We start from the raw sequence: 26,540 nt of genomic DNA, 5'->3' as shown, positions 1-26,540 counted from the left end.
TATAGGGTTTTTCAGCTTAAACAGGGACTTCACAACAAATCACGCTACCTTTTTATTAAGCCGATCAATATTACAGTGAACAGACGTCTCAGCCATTGAGGAGTCTTCACTTGTCTTGCTGCGTTCGTGGCGGCCTTGGGCAATTAGGAACACACAGCTGTCATACAGCTCGACTATATGGTTCATATGTCCATATATGTGGGGAAGTATAACGTGTCCTCCACAACACTTCAAAAAACCCATCTTGACCAACGAGGGGCTACGACAGTGTTTCTGAAGCAAATTTTCTGTGCAAAATATTTCAAATGTATACCTATTAAGGCAACGTCAACAAACAAATACATACAGTATTTATAGTAGAACTGTATTTACATATCACATTACACGAGGCATGACTTATATTACAAATTCTCTTTCAATTCTTAGAGAAGTTCTACTTTCTATCATTAGAAGAACCAGATGGCCTTAGAATACCATAAATACATACTGAACTGAGATTTACACTTGGCATGTTGTTCTTTTCTTTGTTGTAAACTTGTCGTATTTGGTTGTTGTGAACAAATGTAGGTGTAAATCTGCACATGTGCATTTCACTGACTAATCCTACTGTCAGCAGGGGACACAGTGCAATGCACCTCTGTCACCTGGTTGCATGAACAACGTCTTCCATTTGACTGATTCCAGTAAACACAGCAACCTGGCAGTGATGCGACCGTTCCAGCGTTAAATGTAGAAGTAGTTCTCGGCAGGTTCTCCGCTCTCCACCATTTCACTCAGCTGTTCATTTATTGAATCCTGCAGCGATCCCAGAGAGAGTTCTAACACTGGACTGGTGCTCGGAGAACCCTGCGGGATCTCGAGGAGAACGTCGGACGGCTCCGCATCCACCAACTGCTCCCCGTCGCTGAGGCTCATTCTGTATGCGCCTTCTGATTTTGCGGTGGCTGTTTCCTTTACGACAGTTTCCAAGGCAACCTCCTCCGTGGGCGTGTCCTGCACGGCCGCGCTGTCCGGTCCTTCGGAGGTCTTGACTGCGGACAGCCTCTCGATTTCCTGAACTAGTTCCTCGTTCTGCTCCTTCCACTGGCGATACTTTGAAGCTGACAGATCAGAGTCCTCTAAGAGCTTGTTGAGCTGCAATAGCTCCACCTCTTTGGCCTATAGCGTAAAAAGGGGTTTCAGTGAGAATGCATATATGTTCAAATATGAAACTTCCTGATTTTCAGTGTCTAAGAACAACAAACTTGCTGTACAAGTCAGTTATTTGATATTAGTTCATTCATACTTCTTTGTCTTCTAGTCAAAAGAAAAGACATCACAACTCACACAGTCTCAGTGATTCCTAACTGGCCAATGCTAAATTAACTTGGTCTATTAACTGCAGAGTGTTTGACCTGTGTCAGTATGTCATATGGCATACAGGGAAAGTGTAACCTGAGCCACGAGCTGGAGGACTTTTCTGCTCACCTTAAGAGTGCTCTGCAGGGCCCGGAGTGTGTGCGCCTTCTCATTGATGATGGGGTTCTTGTTGCGTCGAATGAACGATTTCCTGAAGTGGTCGTGTGTAATCGGCTGCTCGTGGCCGATCAGAGAGACTCCTCCTTCCTTTATGTTGTTTAACATCATGCCCATCTCATCCACTGGTCCTCCTTCTCACAGGGGAGGAAGACACAGAAAGGGAAGAGCAAATAAAGATGGAGGGAGGGACATCAAACAAAGATGGAATTAAATACAAAAAAAGAGCAGTGGGGTTTGGTTGAACATTATTTCTCGACAGTTGATTGGGTTAAATATCCACAGGGTGAAGTCAGGAAAACAGCATGTCATGATTAAAATAAATGTTGCACTCACATATTATTAAAACGTCTATCAGGGGGGTACAGTCTTCACAGATTAAAGTAATGAATCATTGAGAGAGGCAATAAGAAAAACAGCAAAGAGCTGAGTTAGTTATTCAGTACATACCTGTTCCTTTGCTGCCCCCTGTCACAAGACTCGATAATGGCATGTTCGTCCTCCCCTTGGGGCGAGGCAGAGTGTGGGACAGCACTTTCTGAGGCACATAATGAAATAGGAAATGATCTGAATGGAGCTCCAAACAGTGTGTGTTTTGTGTTTATTCAGGTGTAAACCGCTAACTGAACCAACCTTGTTTCTTCTGTGGGTTGAAGGTGGTGTCTCGCTTTCTGATTCAGTCTCACTATAACATTCTATATGTAAAAACAGGTGTTGAATTAATGATTTTACCATAACACATCATATCTTTAACTTGCTGGCTGGACTATAATCCCTAAATAAACTGCAGGTAACAATAGCAACAGTTATTATGCTTCTTCCTATGTTGCCAGTTAACATATCATAACCATGACTTAATGATGGCCCCAGGATGACGGAGGTGTCCTGATGTTGAACAATAGCGGAGAAAATTATTTTGGTTGCAGCGCCAGGACACGTCATCCAGCATTAGTTATATTTTTGAAACCCAAAAATGCAAGTCAAGTTAAATAGATTATATACGAACCAAAGGTATTGCAAGACATTTAAGATGAGTGAAACTACTAAATACCTTTTTAAGTGCATAGCTTTTAGGGATCAGAAGTATAAACATAAGTTAAAATGTAAGGAGGCTGTTTGCCTACCTTCTTCACTATCTGGGCCTGTGTTAAACTTCTTGTGATGATGTATGGCTGTGATCAGACAGTTAATCCACCTGGAGAAAGACAGATAATGTATCAGCACAGACAAAGCAAATACAATTAATGTCTCAGTAATGTTCAGGATAGAGCTTTAAATTTCAACAAGTGCCCATTGCTTTAAACAGCACAAAAACCGGATCCTGAACAGCCAACTGTAGGGGGCAGTGCAGACCAGCACCTGTTAGAGTTTGATTTAACACCTCTTACACACTCACTGTTTGCAAAAAAAGAATGAATGAACACTACATTGTGTAGCTGAAGCACCTAGTCTGCCATTACACAGCTGCGTTTTTAAGCTGGTCATATATTTAAGAAATGTAGCACGAAAGGCTCAACTTGCATTATTAAAGCCCTCGTTTGTTTAGGTTCTGGAAAGAGAGAAAGAAAGATAAGAAATACAGGCTGAACAAGGCCTTAGTTTGTTATCAATCCAACTTACTTGCTCATGTCGCTGACATTGTCAGCTGCAAAGAAGAAGTTGTGAAACCGCTGGTGGCACATTTTAAACACGCTTGTCGGGAGAGAGAACAAAGAGAGAGGGAGGCACAGGAAGAAAAGTTTCTCATTACCGTGAAATTTAAACACACAAAGTTATGCCGACACACATACACTGCAAAAGAAATTCTCGTTGCCCATCTCTTTTGTCCGAAGAGATAAGATATCATAAATTCAGATTCAGATACAACGGGCTCTTTTTCTTTAACAGTCATTTGGAAAATATATCTTATTTTGCACAGACTCGTGCATCACGTACATCATATACAGTATGTCGCTTATGCAAGCCAAGATAGATCAACCACTGTGCACATGGACAATAAAGTTTCTGTTTCAAACTAACCAGTGGCGACTAAAAGATGAAAACACTGTTACATAATATCAACAAACTATAGATCCTCACATATTCCTGGATGACATGTTAAAAAGCCTGTGATATGATCATTAAGTTCATACTTACTATTTTCTCTTGTGCTCTCCAGCACTCTCTATGTTGTAGCTGGTGATATTGACAAAACCCTCTGCCTTCTCATCCTGTAAAAAATAGACAAATCCTGTTTTAATGGTACTACCTCATTTATTTGGTTTTTAATTTTTTTAATATATTCTCATGGATTTATTCCCACCTGTAGGCTGGTGTACCAATAAAGGCTCGGCCCCTTGAGGACGAACCAGAAGCGCTGCCACTTCTGGGCGATGAAGACGCTCTCCTTTCTCTTCTTCCACAGCCAGCCGTCGCAGTCGGGTTGGTCCAGCTCGCGGCAGGAGACGCGGCGCCGACTCATCGCCGTCGACGTTCCTGGGAGGACGAAAGGACGGGAAGAAGAAGAGCAGAGATCACCAAACATATTTTCCTCTCCAAATTCTGAATATTCCTCTATTTTCTTTCCGAACATGACAAAACATTTTAGAAATTAGTAAACAGAATCCTGTGCATTTGTAATTATTTCCATCTTATGTCCTACAGATAGGTCTGTAAATCGTTAGGAAATATTTTTTAGAAACATTTGAACATGTTTATTCCTTGTTCTGCTCTTAAACAAGGTTTTTTTTTGGCACGAAACTATATGGACCCTGTCTTCAATTCAGTGCAACCTTTTGGTATTGAATTTGGCTTATTTCTCTTAGATTAATTTAGTATTACAGCATAAACGTTTACCTTTTGTAGAGCTCTTCTTCGTGTCCTTATTGCCCTGGAAAGATAAGCCGATGGATTAAATTTATTGTGTGTACACTGTGTTTAATTCAAATGTAGTTTAAACAACATCAACAGTGGGGGGGTAAAATGTTTTAAATGTCTGATAGAAAATGTTTGCATGTCTTGCTTTTTTCCTCTCACCGTGTGTCCCACCATTTCCGGGCAGGAACTGATGCTGGCTGTTTCCTGGTCGAGTCCCTGAGGTGAATGACTTCTCAATGACCCAAATCTAAAGGGAGAAGGACTTCTGGGTGACGGAGACCGGTCTCGTCTTAGTCTTGGGGAGAGCTTTGAATTTCCCAAACTGTCAAATCTAAAGGCAGAAGGACTTCTGGGTGACGGAGACTGGTCTTGTCTTAGGCTTGGGGAGAGCCTTGAACTTCCCAAACTCTCAAACTCCCCTGAGAAAAACATATACATGTGATCACCATGCATCGACCAGCAGAGTAAATTCAAGCATTTGTGTTGACAAAGAAGTCACGGCATAACTATTTAAAACACCATCAACACTCACATTGAATTTGTGTCAGCAGTCAATGATCCACATTTAATACTCTTTTAAACAACCGACATCGCTGTATCGAGGCAACACATCTCGTTGGTGCTCGTAAATCAATTACACTGACTGGTTTTCCATGAAAAGAGAATTTTGTGATTTGATGTCATCTCATCTATGGGATGTCACAGTTTGGAATCCTTTTAACGTTACCAAACGTCAGGGTGATATGTCTAATTCAAATTGCTTTATTGCAGCAAAAGTAATTGAGGCTTTTTTCATTATTACCTTCAGGTACTGTATAATGAATTTCCGTCTTTACATTTAGCATTTTTTGATATATTTGGAGGCCTTAAGCAGTAATTATTCTTTCATATGTCTCCATCCGAAATCCTGCTTCAACGACTGAAACCAGATGCTCTCTTGCCGAAGGCCTGAGCTCCCTCTGTGGTTCTTACCTGAGGCTGACAGTGGTGACAGCAACCCCTGTTGGCTTTGATATGAAGTGAGAGTCAGTCTCTCCTCCACCTCCCTGTCAGTGGACAACTCTGATTCCTCCTGTCCCATAGGCCGCTGAGGTCCCTCTGGCCCCTGAATGGCTCTCCTTCAGTGGAAAACACATAGAAACAGATCACAACACCAATCGAAAGAACTCACTGGTGGTGCATTCAGGGACTTCTGAGAAGCATTGACGTCTGGTATGTGGTGAAACAGTATAAATGACCAGTATTGACGCTTAAAGAGGATAAATATGACTGTTTGCCAGCAGTCTAAAGTTTCTTTCCTTAGACTGGAGTTGTAGCGTATCAGGATGTGACAGAGATATTTACAACCTTAATGCACCATCCCCGCCTACTCCCTCCATTTGTCTGAGTACGCCTGCTCCCCATCAGCTCACACTGTCTCCCTTCGCCTCTCCATCACTCTTTTTCCTCCCTTCTCCCATTTTTCTTTCTGTACTCACCCTTGTTTGTGTCTTTCTTCATCTCTATAAACCTCCCTTATCTATTTATCTTTTTGCTCATCTCTTCCTCTTCTCTCATTTCCAGTCAGCCGTGGGTTGTTGACGGTGGAATTTACGGCATTGGCAGTGTGACCTCATCGCAAACCAACCAGGTCCTGGCAGATTAACGAGGTCAAAAGGGTTTGTGGGAGGTTCAGCTCTATTGAGTAAATCCTAGGTAGTACAGTGACCAACACTTATGTCCATCCTGCTCTGAGATGCAGAGTTATTACACCTCTAAACAGACTTGCTTTTCATTGGTTATATACCGGAAATGAAAACACTTTCCGTTCAAGACTGAATGTATTTTAGATTACAGACCCAGGTACGGCAAGATGATTTGCTTCCAAAAAACCTCTCAAAAACTTTTCAAGTAGCATATTCCGGTCATGTATGGTGCTTTACAATTAAAGGTACCCTGCGGAGTTTTCTTCTTAACATGTAAAAATCAAACATGCTAAATGCATTTCCTTCTTTGTTAAACATTTGGAATTTAAAACCTACATTATTGTACATCTGGGGTAGCCAAAAAGGTGCCAACAAGGAGCCAATGAGTAGCCCGCTGGCACATTCTAAAAACAGCATGAGTCAGAGGTAGAGTTGTTTGGTCAAGGCGGGGTTTTTTTTTCTGAGGCCAGCTCACTGTGCTACAAACGGCAGCAGCATTACGCGCTAAGCGTCTATTTTGCGCTGAGCGTTTGGCTTTTTTTTTTCTGGCCGCAGAGATCTTACAACAAATACAACAAAGGTGGCCTACTGAGCTCTTGAACCAAACGATTGTAGCCTGCTCGCCGTGATGTTTCATCGCCCACAAAATCTCATGAACACACAGAGAATGGCGAGGCTGTCCCCTCTCCGCCTTCCCTTCATCCAGGGCAAGTACTGACATAATTACTTACGCGTATATTGCGTATTTACAGCTACTTTAAATTAAAGCTAGTTTATGCTCTGACCTCAAAGACAGGGATTCTTGTGAAATGAGGGTTGAGGATCGTAAAAATCCTATTAAAATCCAGTATTGCCCACAATGACCTGATCCACCCAGAATTGTTAAAGGAAATAGCTAATTAATGGAAGGAACGCTTAATTATGCTCTCACCTAAAAGACAGGGACCTGACAGACGCTGCTACCCTCTCAAATATGGAGTGCCTCGGATTCTCCTCGTCCTCTTCCCCCTCTGACCTCTCCTCTTCTTCCTCCTTCTGAAAAGAAATCAGCAGTAATTCAAGTTATGAGTGTGCACACTAAACTGGCTGTGTAGTTAGGGGTTAGCGGAGGGTAAGGAGGCGGATGTCATGTGGATTGCAATAGCAGCTTTCTCCTCAGGTCTCCAACCCCTCACTCTGTGCCAACGACACAGACACGAACACACACACACACAGTCTGTGAAACTCTCGCTAAGAGCAGGGCATCGAGAAAGGGCAATAAGGAGCTGATTCAAACCTCCTTATGTGTTTTCTCACCCTACGGCTGCAGCGAGATCGGAGATTAACATGGTAGTCACAAGGGGGTGTGAAATGCACAAAGTGTTCTCTGCTTGTCTCAGACTCAGTATGTAATTCAGTGTGTAGTTCAGGGACAAACACCAGTCCCCATAGTGACTACTCAGAGTGAGTGTTTATGGAAACAGATCCCAAGGGATTGTTAAATGGAAATCGAAGAGGGGACTCTCGTGGAAGGGAAGTTTAAGGTTCCCCTGACATAAACTGCGTAAATAATCCCAGTTTCTGAAATATGACGATGATGTTTCACCCCTGGGTGTAATTATCCTGAACTGAAACTACGCGGCAGAAAATCTAAATTGCGTGTGTGCAACAATAACGCTATTGCCGTGTGATTTCTTCTAATGGCTTCACACACAAGTTTTCAAAGCCCACAAGCTTCTGAGGCAAAGGAAGGAGTAACAAGAAGAATGTCATTCTCTGCGTGGCTCATCGTGAGTCATTGTGCACATTGAGATACAGTGATGATATGCGTATTTTCCTAATCTTCTGTCGACATGGGATGGTGGAGTTATTGTGTGTGACACATGGATGATGTAATGATTCAAACAGTTCATTAGATATCAAGATATGATAAAGTGGATGGAGCGAACACATACTAAACATTCTGCTATTCCTCTGAGGGAACTTTTTAGATATTTTTGCAGAAACCTTCTTACGAACGAGGCAATCTTCACATGAGATTTACATTTTTCTTGTGTTTATCTGGGAATATCTGGGTTCCTGGGTTGTACTTCAACTCAACACAGTTCCCTTTGTAAATCAGAAAGGTAAATAGAGTTGGTGGAGTGATGAGGTGAGTGGAGGAGGACTTCAATGATCCCTGACCTGTGTGGAGGAGAGCTGGACTGGGTTTCTGCGTCGGGCTAACCCAGGGATCTTCTTCAGGACCAGAGTCACTCCGTTGGGATTCTCTCGAAGCTTCTTCACAAGGTTAGCTCTGCTCCAGCCCACCTGATGCAGCGAAACAGATGATTATTCCACTTTGAGTGTTATTGTTTCGGACACAGAAACACTTTGCAGGACCGGTGAATGTACGGAGGTTTGTCTTTAGACTGAGAGGACCACACACGTACAGCGCAACGGAGCAGTGCAACATATATGCAGGCTTGTGTACGCATACTGTTTATACTGTAACACTCACCACTATCTGGTCGTTGACTTGAATCACTTCATCACCAGCCAAGATCTTCAAATAGGCATCCGATGAAGGCTGCAAAAAGAGAGACAAACAACACAGATAAGAACTCGTAATAAATAAAACTGATTTATATTGTTCACTGTAACTTTTGGTAGGTTTTTACTTATTCACTGTGACTTGCAATAAGTGAGCAGATAGAGAGTTTTTCTTTTTTAAGTATGTTCTGTGCATTTTGATGTTTTGACTATTTCTTTAGGCATGATGGCTTATTTCTCAGCTCCTGTTAAACACAGAATATGAGGTTCATTTTGACATATTCATTCTTATCATACCTCATTAACGGATTTATGACTAATAACTAAAGACTATGGACACAACATTTCCATAAATGAATAACTGTAATAGTTATTCCTGTGATCGTGAAGTTAATTATGATTTGCTAACTTTTACAGTGCTTTTGTAGCTAGAAATAATTTCAGACCCTAAAATGAAATCCTCTGTTACTGTATGTAACTTTATATCAATATTAATATATATCGTGATGAAGTACATGCTCTGGAAAATAGATTTAAAAAATGTGTGCTATAGCTCAGGTTATTTCCAATTTACAAATAAAACTGTAAAACAAATAAATCCTTGCTGATCATAGATATAAAACATGCCATGATGTGTCTGCAAGATGCTTCTTTGTTTACATGCATTTGGACCAATCAGCCTCACGTAAACATCTATATATTTCCTTTCAAGTTAAGTTATACATGCAAAGTATTTGCAGCACAAGGCCTCTTATTGGTTTCAACTTCAAAGCAGTGGCGCAAAGAAAGATAAGCAAACGGCTCAAAATAATATGTCACACAAAAGTACTTCCAGGGGGATTTCCGCTTCGTCCAGAGCTCATGCTTCCATAACACATAATCCAGAAGACAATACGTGACAGACCTGAGCCACAGAGTCATAGCTTGTAACCTGTTACACTCCTGCAGGTCAGCAATACTTTTTGACAAGACAGAACCGGTTCAGAAATGACACATTTTGAGACTCTTTTGGATGTAAACCCAAGCTCTTATTTTCAACAGTGCTCTTGCAAAGAGACAAGCCACAGCTGAAGTTAACCTTTTTGGTCTGGAGTTCAAAAGGAGCAGGGGTGTGAGTCACACCGCTCTTCAGGATTTGTCAAGAGCACAGACCCTTTGTGGATGTGTGGGCTGAGTCAACAGTGAAAGTAAAGGAGAGAGCCTGACCTCAACAGCAGTTCCAGTCACGAAGTGGTTACTGGAGCCGGTGGATGTTATTTCAATCCCCTAAGAGGAAGAGAGACAGAAAGATACATTAGATAGTTAAGATAAGATAAGAAAGATTCAGGATGATAAACCTGCATATTAGCAACTTTGCGATGCAAAATGTCGATTTTACACATCACCGAGCCAAAAGGATTCACCATGGTGGACACATAAACATTGCTCTATCTTGTTACTGTCATCGCTGATGGAGTCTGTGGAGATATTGATGTCTGCCTCCAGATGTATTGATGGTTCAGCCTGTAATTACCCCTCAGCCGGCCTTGACTGATTGATTATTTTGAGTCATAATGGGTGTGGGGATTAGAGCCAACTAATCACACCCCCAGGAAGCCCAGATCACATAATCAATAAATCTCACATGGCAACAGAAACATAAAGGGATTCAAACTTTGAACTGAACAGAGCAGCCACTGAGAAACTATTTCCTCATAAATAAAGAACATACTATATATAAATATTAGTCTATCAATTCATTTTCAGGTAATATCCAGGTTTTCAGAAGCTAAAAAAACTCAAACGTGAACCTCAAAATGCTTAAAAGTGATTTTGCATGAAAGGGGAAAAAGCAAGCTTTCACTTTTAGATGCATTTGATGAATTAAGCAAATGTACGTCATGTTTTTTACATTCATTGAATTATAATTCTTCCATCCTCTCACTTCTCTTTCTTCCTGTCTTTAGTTCCCGTTACTTTCAATCATTTAGAGGAAAGACCTTCTTATCTCTGATGTGCTCCAATCAATTTCTATCTTTAGCCACCTACACACACGCAAATATGTGTCCATGGACACAAACAAACATGTTTGCCTGATGACTACAGCATCAGAGGTGATGAAGTGGAGCTAGAAAATCACACTGGAGATGATTAGGAAGGCCAATCGAGCGAGTGAGTGAGCACATGGAGACTGGACTGCTATTATCATTAAACATGTGAGATTTGTTTTTGGGCTGAGTACACACAGAAATGGGACAAATGTATATTTAGAAATAAATGAAAAGTAGATAACAGGCAAAGAAGAGATCTATAATAGTTGTACCGTATGTACCGACTGAAGGCTGTAAAAGAAAAGAAGGTTGTTTTTGCCAGAATAATAAGAATAGAACTGGGTACATGGAGAACCTTGAGTGAAATGGAAGAGGTGATGAGTTGAACCAAATGATGATGGGAAACTGCAGGTAGTGATGAAAGCAGAAAACGAATACTGAAAATGATAGAGTGAGAGAAAATAAGACAGTTATAGGGGTTAATTTAAAAACAAAACGGGTGAAGCAATAAAAAGGTGAGAGGATTTTTAAAGTGATAGTAATAATGAGACGGTAAGATGCTGCATGGATGAGATGAACAAACAAACAAAAAGCATCATGGGGTGACGTAAAGAAAAAAGAGAAAGAGTTTAAAAATAGATAATCAGAGCCGAAATCACAGGTTCTAAAACATCTTCATACCACTCGTATAAAAGATTTTGCTTTAGCAGCCAGTGGCCGACAGAAAATTATTAATTTTTTTATTCAAAATAATTCCTTGCATGAACAGTATGACTATTACCATTGAACACGGTATATGGAAATATTAATAGTGAACCAGAGATTTATTACCATTTTCATTATTGATTAATCTAATGATTATTTTCTTTAAAAAAAAAAAAAGTAAAATAAATCGCAATCACAATTTCTGATGTAATGTCTGACTATCAGTCCAACCCCCCAAAAAGATTTACTTTACCGTCAGACAAGAAAGTCAGCAAGTCTTTCCAGTTGAGAAGCTGACATAGGGAATATATTGTTGCTTCTAAAATGAATCAGTTGATTTAAAAATAGTTCCCAACAGTTGATGGAGTAATTTATTATTCAACTAATTGTGTGAACTGTACCTTTAATACATTATCAAATGGATAATTGTTGGTGCATTGAAGTAAAACTAAACAAAACGTTCCTTTGGTGGAGATCCCCTGACCATATTTTGAAAATATATAGGACAGTAAAAGTGTTTGCATTTAATATATTAAATACAATTTTCATCTACTCAACATAATAATATACTTTTCATTGGTTGTACATTTAATTAAGACAAAGAGTTGTTAGGAACAAACAGGTCTTACCAGCTGATCACCAGGTAACACGGGCACTAGGTCGACACTCTCGAGCTGAGCAGTGTGGGTAAGAAGCCCCTCAGGACTGGAATTCAGGATCTCATCACACACTGACACCAACTGACGGCACTAGAGCGTGAAACAAACAGTCGTTTACTATCAAGAACATCTCATTCAATTGGTAACAAAATAAAAGGAAACTAAAATGTCTTATAGTGAAGTAGAAAATACTTACTACAGATATGATGTCCTTTTCCTTTTCATAGACAGTGGTATCCTGTTGAATGAGTGAAACAACTTGACATGAGTTCCATCTAAACAGTGCACCAAAATGACACCGCAGCAGCCTTTACAATGCTGTGATTGATTTGTGGAAATGGGACAATCTGACTCAAAACTCATGTCCTATTTCCTCTTCACAGCATGAGTCAGGAAGCGAAAAGGCCAAAGGCATCCAGATGCCAAACAGACATCGCTCCAGGCCGGGCCGAATGATTTTGAAAAAACAATATCTAATTGTGATCATTTTGACAGGCATGGCAATTGTGATATGATTTGCGATATTACAGGGAATGGTAATTATTTCACACCAGATCCTAGTTTTTACAAAAAATCTGAACCAAACTCAGATGTTTTCTTAAGTCTGTAGAATATGATGTATATGTCAGGACATCTCTGCAGCACGACAATACAACATTTAAATGGTAAAATTATGAAATTTGGATAAATTGCGCAGCCCTACTCCAGACATTTAATGGTTTTTAACGGGTTTATTTATCACAGCAGTGCTCGAGTAGAAATGAAAAACAAACAAACATAAAACAGATCATATTCAATAACATTTAGCAATCAATGTTGTGGAGTGTAATGTCGTCTTAACCTAAGGGCTCCCACTAAGCCCCACCAGCACACGTGCGCCACAGGAAGTCAGTGTTCAATATCAAAGTTATTAGAATGAGTAGAACTAAACTGTTTAATCTGTGGTTGGGAGGAAGGTGTTGATAATGCTCCTACAGGCAGTACTAGGACTTGGTCTAGGAGCTGGAGAAATGAGGGGAGGCTTTGAATGAAGGAGGATGATGTTTATACGGCATATAAACTGAATAGCCTAATGCTACATACCATCACCGCCTGAGATAATTTGCAACACTTGATGATGTGATGAGTTACATAAAGGATTGTAAAGACAGACTAATCCCTGTGAAATGTGACTCGGGATCAACAGTGAGCACGGCTTAGTTTCGGGGCTAATTAAAGGCTGTGACACAAGGCTGCAGGGAGGGGTACGACTGGGTGAGTTTCTGTCATGACTGCTGGTCAGTGTGTTTGTTGTGTTTGAGCGTTGACAGTTGTGAGATGCAGGACATGCGATGTATTGATTTACACCACAACAAACCACTAAAGGAAACACCTAAAGCTGTTCAGATCCTTTGTCTTGATCCCTACTCGAGCAACGTAGCACATGGCACACTGGCTGTATGCAACAGTAACTTAGTCAGTTCATTAGCTAGATAGTTAGTCACCGCATAAAAATAAATAAACGCATTTTGAACAGATATTTTAAACAGAACGTCAGCATTACAGTGCAAAATTATAATCTAAAACTGTAACCTTCAGAGTCAGCTGCTAATTACCAACATATGATATTATTAGTGCAAACCGACCTGGGTGAATGCATCTGAAAAGAGATTTAGGCTAGGTTGCACCAAAAAGGATCAATTCAATCACAATTAAAAACTAATCTCCGTTTAGTAAGTCCAAGTTCAAAGCAAAATTAAATAGAGGATATTCAATATGATGCTTGCTAACTTTAATCTGCGTGCCATTAGGACCTAGTAAGTGAGATATAAAAAACAGACTTTTTAATTTTTAAAATTAAAACGCTTCAAGCGTGAGTTTAAAGTTAATACTGGATCACATTTTAAATTGAAAGTTTAAAGTTTTGGTGCAACATAATTCAATTTAATCTTGGTTTAGAGTAAAAATTTAATTGGCATTTAAAGAGAGGTTTAAATGTAATCTTTCTTAATATTTTTTTTTTTTAATTGGGTTCCTTGGAATCCTTGGTGCACAACCCAGAGTCAGAATTAATTTTAGCCACTAAGAGGAGTTTGTGCCGCATAATAGCCTACCACTGGAAACGTATACGCAATCACAAGAAAGAGCCTAAAGCCATGCTAGAAGCTGCTTCAGGCTGTATTCAGTCACAGTAATGCTGTGAGCTAAATGCTAACATCAGCATGCTAACATGTTCACTATGACTATGCTAACACGCTGAAATTTAGCAGATATAATGTGCAATTGTCTCCATCATATTCTAGTGTGTCTGCGTAGTTGTTGACACATTTAACTGCATATGTAAAAGTCAGAGGATCATCAAAGTCAGTGGGCTTCATTCTATTGAGGACAATGAATGTCTGTCTTTACGAATTAAGGGAAATAAAAATGAATGTTGTTTAACTGCTGTAAAGAAAGCAAAGACTGCAGTGATGAGCTAGATGCAGAAAGGGTTCACTGTTACAATGGTTTGAACCCATGACGGAAACTTATGACTTGGCCAGATGCTGTTGTGAGTGTGATACTTCAGTGGAAGCAGGGGTAACATTAGTTGAGTTTTAAATCTGGTCGCCACCTCCTACCACACACACCATCATTTCTGCTTCCGCTTCATTAGTAACACCTCTTTCTTTCCAGCATTAAACCATTGCATTTTAGACATAAGGTAAAAATACGGCAACATCCAAACCTCTGCTTTCTGTTCGATTTGGAGCCACGTCACTGGGGGCTTCCCGACAACAGTACAGCCTGTTCTGCATTTCTTTTTAACAGGAAATGAGATTAATGTGTGTGCGGTGGGCGACAGGTACACTTCTGCCCTGAAGCATTATGCTTGCAACCACAAATGCATGCAAACATAATCACTCCCTGATTTGATTGAAGCTATTTCACAAAGGTGCCCCAAAACATCTAAAAGTATGTATATAGGTTGCTACATTCCCAAGAGTTTTAAAGTGTATATACAATTACAATTTCTGTGCACACACACACATGGACAGGAAGCATATGACAAGCGCATATGATGCCTGTACATTTAGGTCACAGTGTTTCATTGCTGAGGCAGAGACACAAGAGGAGAGGAAAGGAGATGAACTCGTGAGAAGAGGGGCTGTGGGCCGGACATGTTTAGTCTCTGACAGCCTCTAGCGTGTTCACGCTGCCTTCTGTTCATTTCGCTTTACTAAAATACTTCACTTGAAAACAACTGCTCCTGTTTCTAAAGGAGCGCCTCAGGTTTTGCAATACAAGATGTATAAACTGTCACATCAGACAGTAGAGTTACTGTAGAGATGAACCACTTTTAGTTCTCCATCAAACAAAGCAGAACAAGGGGTCAAAGATCACTCATCATATTCAACTCCATGCAGCTTGGGCACAAGACCAGCAAAATATGCCACTTATATCTACCATCAATAAAAAAACAATCATTCTATTATATGGACCTTTTTGAGCCGCCCTGTGCCCAAACAACAGCACAAAGCATCATACCACAGATCAACATTCGAAAATTGACCTTCTATTCCATTTCATTGTAGCTCCACTATAGTTGCATATTAGCCACAGCTGCACCGCAGACCATCAATAATTGGCAGACAATACCATGCAGAATGTGCTGCACTTAGATGTATTTATCATGACAGAAATGCAGAGTAAACATGTCCACAAGTAACATGCATCTGCCTCCGTTTATGAGAAGAATCAGGCTTGATCAGGCCGGTGAGCTTAACTTCGCAGCAGCGCTCTGTGCCTGAAAGCTGGTCTCTCACTATAGTTGTCTTGGAAACAAAGACAAGCTATTATGTGGGTGTAACACTCTGAAAAAAGGCAAAAAGAATGCACACACAGGCATGCGTGGACACACATGTACAAAGAGGCTCAAGCTCAACAATTTAACAGATTTCCATTCTTTGTTGTTGTAAAATTAAAAGCCTTGCCGAGTCAAGCCCTGTCAAGTTCTGTCTGTCTCTGCGTGTATGTTTACATACTTCGACTTGCACCGGGGGGTATTTCCTATTTGCCACCAGGTCACAGACTTGCTATAAAAAGACTGGGAGACATAACTAGGTTAGATCTCTGTTACACCTGCTCCTTATCTTTCCATCTAAATCTTTATTCCCTATCTATGTTCTCCTCCTTGCCTTTTACCACATCTCTCAGCGCTGGATTTCTCTTGCTCGCTCTTTTTTTATCAGCACCATAAATAATAAGTTATACTCATTCACTTCTGATGGCTCAAGTAGGTGAGGCCTTTTTCTTCATTGATAGGGTTCATTTTTAGTTCACTCTCTTTGGTATCCTCTCCCATCTATTCAAGCCTCTTATTGTTTACATAATTATATAATTAGAGGTTGATCATTGCGTATTGATCAACAATAGAGCTGCTTTTAATGTGTTGTTTTCTATGATGATATCTTTCCGGTCAAAAAAAAAGCATTACATAACCAGCATGTCCCCTTTTCAAAGATTTGTCTCAGTAGATCCTAGTTATTCAAGTGTAAGTTAAATATTAAATCGCTTGAAGTTATATTTTCAGGTGATGGTTATTATGTCAAAGACGCTTTCAAAAGTTCGATTTTGCGACATAAAAGTTTTCCTTTTCTTTTTTAGATTCACATACCTTTGTGTAATGCTTCCAAATTCATTTTTGCTCTCATATCCAAGTTCAAAGTTTAGAGAGCCCTCTTTTTTCTCTCTCTCCTGTCTCTCTCTCCTGGACTTGGCTTGCTGCTTGGCTGGTTCAAAGCGGACTGAGCGTGTGTGTGTACTGCGAAACTCTGACTTGACAACTCTACTGTGGGATCCTAAAAAAAACACCAGCTGACTACTGACCTTGACCGCCCTCAGGGTGCGAGAACAGACACAGACACACAGGAAATAAGAGTCCTTTCTTTGGTGTGAAGGATGTGGTGCGGCTTCTGTGGAAGCAGTTGCCCAGAAAAGGACGTCACGATGAAGCCACGGCCTCCTGACAGCGCGTCAAAAACGTCACAGGGAGTGAGGGCATGACATCAGCCTCAACATTTTAAGAGGCCATGACTATGCTAGTCTGTCTGTGTGCAATGGTCAATGCTTACACTGTTGATGGTATCGGCTGTCGGGACACTTATGTTATTTGATACAGTTGTATAGAATATGCTACAAGTGTTCTTTTGCCAAAACCTGCTACAAAGCCTGTACCCTAAACTTTCATTCTTTCTAATACCCACCAAGGGGCGAAGTCAGATTGTATAGGATAATATAGATTGTATGTCTATGAAAAAATGAGTTTCAAGTCTTTTTCAATAAAGCATTATGTTTATTGGTAAACTATGGTCTTTTTTTTGGAGTAAAATAGACGATTAAGCAGTGTGCTTTAAGGCGTGGCTACCTTGTCATTGACAGGTTGCTACCATCGCGTTGTCTGGTTCGGGGAGTCGTCCGAGTTTTAGTCTTAGAACTTTAACCCTTTCACAGTATGATTTCAGTTCACGAAAACAGCCAAATATGTCAAACTCGGGGCTTCAAAATGGCAGTCCACAAATCGATGGCTGACGTCAGGGTGACTTCGTCCACTTCTTATATACAGTCTATGGTTTATAAGGCTATGATGACAGTTGAACTGACATAATATAAAATGTAATTTTCTCGTCTAGTTAAACAGTTGTGAGGGTGACGTTTCAGCTCACATGACAAGGTTCTTTGTCAAAAAATGCTCTTGGTACAAGACTACTTCTTTATGAACAGTAAGTCTTGCCTTTCAAACACCTGCACACACAAACATAGAAGTGCGCACCAAAGTTCAAAAACAGGAATTGAGCAACAATAGCTAGACATTACCAAACGATGATCAACCTCTGTGAGGGACCAACGACAAAAGCAGTGAGGGCTTTAACTTACTCATCACTCACTAAGTGCCAAACTGTCAATAAATGAAAAGAACAGCCAGCAGGCCAAGATCTGATTCACCTCATAGTCACGAAAACATCCTATCAGAGTCAACAAGCTCTTTGAAACCAATACTTCCTTCCTTCCTCTCTGGTCTACAACAATAATGTAACTGTTACTGTACAGCAACACAGATACCACAACTCTCATTTATCACATGCTAGATCTGGTTCAAACCAACCATGTATGGCTGGTATAGATTTCAAATCATATCTGAGTGAACTCTTGCATTAATTAACAACCCCTTAAAGAAAACAGAGCATTCCAAATAACATACATGAGCCATTTTGAAGCAGTGCAAGAGCAGTAACAGAAGCATCACCTGGTGGGGAATTATCCAATCAAAGAGGTGAGAACTGTACCTGTCGTGCTGAACAGGCGTCCAAAGCTGGCTGTAGAGGGCTATATATAAACTCTAAATACTGAGCCTCCTCTTTCACCCACAGCTCCTCCTTACCTCCGACTGCCTCCTTACCTCTCTCTAATTATCTCCCATTCTGTTGCTACCTCTGTAGCTCTATCTTCTTCTGTCTTCTTCTCTGCTGTGTGGATATTTATCACGAATGTCACTACAGCGTCCTTTAATAGAGTCTCTCTGCCTGTTGCTCTCTACTGTTAATTCAGAGACATGCACTCCCCCAGGAGTCAGAAGGTGCAATCTCTCTTTCAGTCTCCTCCTTCTTTCTCTGCCTTCCCCTTTGCTTCCTGTTCTGCCCTTCCCTCCCTCCCTCCCATACTTAGGCACTACAACATATCCAGGCCTGTCCCTTCTACTACCTAGTAAACACTTTTCACCCTCTTAACATGAATATTCCTTCTCCTCCCATTTCATTCACACATGTCCCACTACCATGAAGGAGACAACACTAACAGAATCCAGCCCTCCTCTTTGGCAATGCGTCAAACCTAAGCTTCTTCAAGGTACAGCCGCCTCCAAATATGCCAGGAATGTAAAGATAAAGAATTCATTACTCGGGCTAAGCTGAGGATCAGGGAGTCTATTTGTGCTTCTGTTTTTCTTGCTTGGGGTTGATTTTAAAGAAGAAATCACACAACAGGTTGTAGTTCCTCTTGGATTATAAATGTGTGGTTCCTCTTAAGATAAAACAACCTCACGTGTCCATGAACATATGTGCAGCAAAGTGCACTAAACCAGCCATTCAATTTGCCAAAAAGAGATAAATGGAATTTCACTGCGAAAGGCAGCCATTTGATGGACAAATTATAACAGTATACATGTAATTACAAGTCACACAAGAGTTGTATGCATCACTTAAAGCCATAAAGGGACCAACCTTGTGGACAATGTCTCCGAGCTCTCTGCAGTAGTTGAATATGTTCTTGCTGTTGGTGTATCCACTGAGCTGGGAAAACTGATACCTGGCAAAACAAGGATTACTATTTCAAGTAAGTCTGGACACAGGCTGGGAGGATTTACTAGGTAAGTACAGTGATTGGATTTCACACTAGTAATTAAAAGGAACAAAGCTGAATGTAGGATCTTAAAAAGTAACACAAAGAGAGAACAAAAGAAAACAAACAGGGGGGGGGGGGGGGACTTTTAAGGAATCGGTATCGTTTTTTTTTAACAAGGGGCAACAGGTAGAAATACAACGCATACACCAAAACATTCCCATATAAAGGCTTCACCTCTGATTGATTTAACCCACAGCCATCCTTTTTACATAAAACCTACAGCAACAAAAACAACATTTTATAAGACACAGCCGAGAACATTTTCGGAGTAAAAAATAGCTGCAGAATAAAATAGAATTTGGAGTACTGTATATATAACGGTTAGATAACTCCCTCTTTACAAACCTGTTGAGCAAAGAGAAGAGTCCTTTGGCAGAGGTGAGGAGCTCCACTACAATCTGCAGAATGGCAGCAGGCAGCTTGGTGGTGCTGCGTCCATCATAGGTGTTGAGGCGCCAGCGGCCCTGGATGCCCATCTGGAGGGTGTGGGCAACGGCACGCAAGTTCTCTGTCAGACCGCGTAGGCTCTCCCCACCTATACCATATGTCTGGAGAGCACAGACACACACAAACCAAACCAAACACACACACACACACACACACACACACACACACACACACACACACACACACACAAGACTGATTTAAAGATGTTTTCCAAATACTCCCACACTGTAATACATAATCTGTGATGTTTAATGCATTACGTCCCCTCTTCCAACACTTAACAGAATGCAGGGGTCTATAGTTTAAGACACATTTCATTTATTGTGATAGCAGCATCCTTGTTTTTATTCCGGCTGGAGGCCTATACCGTACGTCAATCCTCCTTTCTTTCTCTCTCTCTCTCTCTCTCTCCCCTTGTTTCCTGTAACCTCTCTACTATCCACTTCTGAATATAGTCATGAAATGCCCCAAAACTCCTTTAAAAATCATATCACAGAATGCCATTTCAACTATGGGTTTTGCAAGCGGGTGAAGAAGCAATCGTGACACTAGTTGAAATACATATTGAACTAAGAGAAAGACAGCACTTTATTCTTCTTAATACAGAGTGAAAGCTGAGTGAAAGTCGTGCTCCTTACAGTACCTGTTGATGTAAAGCCTTCTGGACTACTTTAGTGTTGTTACCTCCTCTGAGAGGAATTTATTCCTTTTTGAGGAATGTATAAAAATGTGCATGTTGAAATAAGTAATTGCTGGTCGGTGATATGTGAAAATGTATCTAGCTGCATTACAGAAAAAGAATCAGCCAATATCTGATGAATCAAGGTAAAACCAATGACTTGCAACACTGTCCACGATAGCCTCATACACCCAAAGATATTAAAGGGAAATATACCGCATTAGAAACAGTATGTATACCTATCATGTCATCATATCTTGGATTTTTTAGCTCAAAATCCAAAAAAAGGCAAAGGTATTGTTGCTTTGAGTGAGTTTCTAATATTTTGTCCACCCTGTTTCAATAAGGACAGACTAATTCTCAGTATAATAATACCATATATATTAACCAAAGCTATAACATCAAACTGCAGCAAGGGATAACATAAATATGATGACGGGCATATGAGGCCCGTCATCACAGTTTTCCGCCCAATAGGGGGAGACGTGACTCTTGACAACCACTGAAGAAGAAGCAAGTTATTGTCGTGACCCATCATTGATGTTCAAGAGGTTTGGACCAGTCAGGCTTTGTTGTTACACACCCACCGGCCGGAACAATCCTCCATCATCAAGTCGCCATACATAATTCATGGCCTCGCTGACATTGTTAATTATGTAATCGTGTTCTTGAATGTGTTTGGTCTGCTCCATGTGAGCATGTGATGGTTGCCATTATGAATGAGTGCAGTGTTCGCGCTTCACAGAGCATTAAGACAGGAAGAGTGGCACACACACACACACACACATATACACAATGTACTCAATATTTAAGCTGTACAGCTGTGTGTATAGGATTTTATCTTGTCTTATGTCAAACAATTTCACTTATGTGAAGCTTTTCCTACAGTGAGACATTATTCACACACTCATTCATAATGGCTTGTGTTAAACTGTTAAGGACGATTTCAATCTGTAAAACAGTTACTTAAACAATTCGACAACAAGCAGTTTAAGCAGCCTGTGCTTCAGCCTGTTACAGCACCAGAGCTGGAACTTTGCCTGATACCGTCCTGCCCAATTAGTCCCTCCAATGACACAAAAGCCATTCTGGAAACACACCAACAACCCCCCCACACACACACCAACAAGAATATTTAAGTGTTCTAAAACTCCCTCTCAAAATTGGACAGGGAGTAAAATTAATTAAGCAGCAGAAAAAAACAGGATAGAGAATCCAAGGGGAGCGGAAGTGTTATCTTTTTAGCAAACAAACAAACTTTCCCTGAAATTTGCATGTAAATTATTAGGTGCAAGCTTTGTATTCTGCTTTGGTTGCATTGGAGCATGACAGGTCCTTTGATGTTAGCGATAAAAATAAAGTAACTATTTCACTATGGTAATACTTTACTAGGGGGACTTTTATTTAAACGTGAAGGGCAAAGTGAAGCAATGAACTCAAACCTGCTGCATGTTGCTATGGGCTCTGAGTGTGAAGCGGGACTTTTATGGCAATAAAAGCAGTTGTGTATTTTGGCTGGAATTGCAAAAGATTGTCCAACAACTGCTGGTTGCACTGTGCAAACAAGAGCTGGGTCTAAAAACTGTGTAATGGTGGAAAAGAAATTACACCTCAGTGCTCTAATATCAGAACATAGATGACACCACAGCAAGAGAAGAGGATGACTGCATAGCAAATATCCAGTGCACAACAACACACACAGCAAACAGCCTTGGATACACAGAGTGCTGCTATGGACACATACTGTACACAAACACACATGTTTCCGCATCGTCCCTCACCAGAGAGCAGAGTTTCTCCACAGCATCCAGTATGAGCTCTTGGTGTCCAATCTTTTGTACTCCCAACTTTTCCAGGTCTTGTGATGTCAGCTGGAGCAGATCCAGACCCGACAACTGCCACTCAGAGATCGGGTACTGATGCAGGGGGGCATCCAGACCTGGCAGCAAGACACAAAAGCACATACACTCAGGGCTTTAACTACATGCAGTGCACAAGTATAAATGGCAACTCACACATTGTCATAAAGTCACATGTGAGTACAGGTACGGACATGCAGACTAACAGAGGCAGAATACCAGCATGCAGAAAGACTTCTGCTCCACATGTTGTACAACTACGTTTGAAAACAGTAAAGATGTGTCTGTGAAACACAAGTGACTTATAGAATTTACTTTGTAGTAAAATTGTTACTATACTATGCGATGATGATATCATTGATATCATAATATGAATGCAATTTTTCTTAACTGTGCAAGTGTTTAAAGTGATCACCACTTCAAAATACAAGTTGTTATTACATGTAATAGTTGGAGGAGTATTCAAATTATTTTCTAAAGTAATACTCCTTGTACAGTACTAATCTTACATTCAACATTTTACTTAAATAAAAGTAGTAGCAACAGAATGAACTTAAAGTATCAAAAGTAAAAGTACTGGTTATGTTGAATGGCCCCTGTCAGTTATATTATTGGATCATCATTATTGATGTATTACTATGTAAGTGGTGCTTTAATGTTGTAGTTGGTCCGAGTGGAACTAACATTAACTATTTAATAATATTGTTGGACACTTTAATCTGAAACCATGCATCATATTTCATACACTGATCATGTGTTTTGCTATCGAAATCTTAATCTGCACATTAACAAGTTATGATTGCTGTTGAATAAAGGTAGTGGATACAAAGTCAAATATTTCCCTCTGAAAGGTAGAGTAAGAGTATGAAATTGATTTACTCAAATTCCTCAAAACTGTACTTAAATTGAGTAAATATACTTAGTTACTTTCCAGCACTGATCGCTAACTTTTACAGTAGGCCGATATTTCTAGTAATAATAATAGTAATGTCCCCTATAAAACAGCATAAGAGAGCATTAATCCACAGACCAGTGAACGCAACATCTAGAAGTCGTAAGACTGTTTCTGATACCACCTGAGTTGTTGACACCGATCAGAACGACACATTTGTGGCTTCTCTCACTCAGCACGGGCCATTTCCTCATTCCACCTCCACCTTTCACTTCCAAGGGGATTTGCGTGACGCCTCTATTTCTGATTTAACCGACCGACCCAAAATAGCCGTGAAGCGATCAAGGCGAGAACAAAAACAGAACCTCCCGCAATATGTGCCTCACCTTGGAGCCACTCGCCGACTCTCTCCTCGCTCCACGACGCGATAGGCTCCATGCTCGCAGTCCTGCTGCAGTCGCTCGTTGAGATCCAAGCCTTCCTGGCTGACTTCTACCTCAATGGGCTGCTCGAGGAAGGAAAAGTTGATCCGGATTTGGAATCGGACGATGACGAATGGCACACCTTCACACAGGCACAGGTGAGAGTCCCCCTGCTATCAGCCAATAGTGGATCCGTCAGGCTCGACCAGGAGCAAGGACCCCTCCCTCCTAACACCACCCCCCCCCCCCCCCCCCCCCCCCCTCCTTACCTGGAGGAAAAAGAAAGGTGCTGCAGCTTTAAGGCTTCACAACTTCCCTCATAGTTTTACTTTCATGCACAATCCCGTCATGCGCACGGCGAAGGCGCGGGGCCTATGGTAGTTCCACAGCAGTTTGAGGTGGACACAATAGTAGGAACACTTGTACCTGTATAGTATAATGTAATCCAATGCAATAGCCCGGTAATAATGATACTTTAGTGACCATGTAGACAGAAAGGTCTGCATATGATTGCACTCTAGTGCAACTAATACTTATTAAAATAAAAGGTACTCTGCACAATTTTGATCCCCTTCAAGAAAAATACAAACAACTTATGATGCAACTTTTTTAGTTTCCTTTAAAGTGCATGAAATGTCACAAGACTTAAGGGGATAAATAAGTTGTTCTCAAGACCAGCAGACCTAATCCTCTTTTCCAAGTCTGGTTATGCTGCTCTCCTGGGAGCTTTTCCTGGAAATGTTTCCTATTTTATCCTTTGAACTGTGTTGACTTCTGGGCTCCAAAAAAATATTTATATACACTGCCTTAACTTTATCAATATTGTATTAATGTTCAATGTTTTTACAGCATGAGAACATTCTGGCTTGCTGAATTATTTAAAGTATTAATGATTATATCAAAAGCATGCTACTGGAGGAATTATTCATTTATAATTTACCCATAACACACCTACGCAGATGCAGTTTATAACAAAAGAGAGAACTATTCATAATATTGTGTTTTTGTGGTTATTCACTTTATGGTTTCTTGGGGAACAACCTTTCCACTAAACTCATTGTTGTTTATTCTCCATAAGCACGATACGCCAAGCAATGGCTTTGGGGTTCAAAGTTCCTACTAAGTTCAATGATTACCTCCATGTAATTCAATTGTATGCCTTTACTCTTAAAGGAGACGTTGAGTATGTGTAGTTGATCAAAATGCTACTTTTAAAAATCTTTGAAGCAGCGTTTGCCTTTATTCGTGCTTATAACATTGAGTCTAGCACCTTCAGGGATTCAGCGAATACATCTTTGCTGTGAACTAGCAGAGCTACACTTTGAAGTTATAGTTAAAGTCTCTTAGTATACATTGCACAACAGTATCACAACAAGGAAAGGGCAACGCCTGATGAAAAGGCTGTAATGAAAGAGCTGCCCTCCGATATCTGGCACCCCCTGCTGTTATCCTCTTTGAACCAAGAGAAAGGGAAAAGGGAAGAAGAAAAGTCAGATTTATATGTCAGCCAACAAAATGGCACGTTGTCCCCATATTTTCAGATATTTTGAGAAAATCGGCATACAAAAATCTAGTCCTGAAATGTGTCCCTGCAGAAGACGTGTTCATGTGACGTAGCCTCCAAGTCTATGTTTGCTTCTAATCCACATGGTTAGATTTGAAGCATGATAGAATATGCTGCGTGTTACTGTATACGTCATTCCACCATCATGGAAGAGTGTATTTCAAAGGAAAAAGGAAACTGTATACTGAATAGTGGAAAAGGGTTTTTTGTCATTATGAATTCTGACTGCATCACTATTGATCTTCTGCTGAGTCAAGATGTTTTCTGCTGGAGGGAGAATAACTGAGCTTGAACGTAAGACATCGGTTCACTAGTCTGACAAATCAAGTATGATCTTAAAATGGAAAACCAATGGATTGGAAAATTCTTGCCCATTCATACTCCAGCACAACCCCAATGCTCTTGTCCGGTCTAGCTCAGTGATTCTTTTTTCCACTGATAGCAGTCCTTTATGAGGCATATTATTGATACAAGTGTTCTGCTGCTTTTGTTTTCCCCCTGCTCATGTATTTGACATTGAATGTTTACATTGACCTTTACAATGGCTTCATCCATCTCTCAGTGAAATTCAATAACACGACGATGCGTTACCGTAGCTTATTTGCGCTGAACTTGGTCTCAGAGTTGTTTTTCTATTAAGAACGTGTGCTTGCCCAGCCCAAATACCAGAGATACAAACTCAAGCCTCAACATGCGGCATTTGCTTGACAGCGCACCCATTGCAGGCAGAAGATTATAATCAGCAGACTCTGTCATGCATCGGGAGCTGTTACTGCAAAACGCAGTTTTGACCAAAAAAAATCAACAAGATTGTACTTAAGGAACAATGGAGAATTGTGTAAAACTATTAGCCTCTCTCCCTTTCTCTTTATTTATTACCAATCAATGTTCCCCTCCCAGTCCATCTGCAGCCTCACTGCGCTGTCAGCCACTTCTGTGACAAATGATCATTCCACAGATGTTTGAAGTACAATAACACTATTTGTTCATCATCTCACAGAGCCAATTTTGAATCATACAACGCCATCTTCTCCTGAGAACACCCAGAACATTACTGAAATGAAATGTATTAAGATTACATTTACTGTAGCTGAAAAGACCATGTCCATGACCCTGTGCATGCTGCATTTATCTGCACTGTAGATAGGTTATATTTAGTGTTTTGCTTTAATGCTGGGATGTTTTTGTCTTTAAGTGGAGTCAATTCCTGGCTCCCGTGTTGCATCAACAAAGTAATCCCCTGGATTAACGAAACAGTTTGCTTGATGCATCAACTATATTTAATCTACTTTAGGTG

General features: G+C 40.5%; 1 protein-coding gene across 1 annotated transcript; it reads right to left on the bottom strand.

Annotated features, from left to right (window-relative positions):
- Positions 1–23,511, bottom strand: cnksr1 (connector enhancer of kinase suppressor of Ras 1). The gene is made up of 22 exons (XM_076108572.1): positions 23,442–23,511; positions 22,288–22,445; positions 19,726–19,928; positions 19,200–19,284; positions 12,158–12,199; positions 11,932–12,051; positions 9,774–9,833; positions 8,536–8,604; positions 8,220–8,345; positions 6,988–7,091; positions 5,344–5,489; positions 4,787–4,790; positions 4,531–4,702; positions 4,351–4,384; positions 3,818–3,990; positions 3,652–3,725; positions 3,136–3,207; positions 2,640–2,710; positions 2,140–2,210; positions 1,966–2,053; positions 1,468–1,652; positions 1–1,158 (listed from the first exon to the last, which is right to left on the bottom strand). The coding sequence occupies exons 1-22, from the start codon at positions 23,509–23,511 to the stop codon at positions 724–726; spliced, it is 2,562 nt and encodes an 853-aa protein (XP_075964687.1). The 3' UTR covers positions 1–723.
- Between the last annotated feature and the right edge of the window lie 3,029 nt (positions 23,512–26,540).

The sequence above is a fragment of the Anarhichas minor genome, unplaced genomic scaffold (assembly GCF_050575085.1).
Source record: "Anarhichas minor isolate MPS153535 unplaced genomic scaffold, ASM5057508v1 ptg000040l, whole genome shotgun sequence".
NCBI classification, from domain to species: Eukaryota; Metazoa; Chordata; class Actinopteri; order Perciformes; family Anarhichadidae; genus Anarhichas; species Anarhichas minor.
The sequence above is the reverse complement of the archived record's forward strand: the minus strand, read 5'-3'. Positions and strand labels throughout refer to the sequence as shown.

What these genes read in the sequence shown, in the direction of transcription:
- cnksr1 (XM_076108572.1), bottom strand. Translation starts at nt 23,511, where the DNA reads ATGAGGAAATGGCCCGTGCTGAGTGAGAGAAGCCACAAATGTGTCGTT. An exon ending in TCGGAGACATTGTCCACAAG is followed by an intron (nt 12,200 to 19,199) that starts GTTGGTCCCTTT and finishes CTCATTCAACAG; the next exon opens with GATACCACTGTCTATGAAAA. An exon ending in GAAGAAACAAGGTTGGTTCA is followed by an intron (nt 2,054 to 2,139) that starts GTTAGCGGTTTA and finishes TATGTGCCTCAG; the next exon opens with AAAGTGCTGTCCCACACTCT.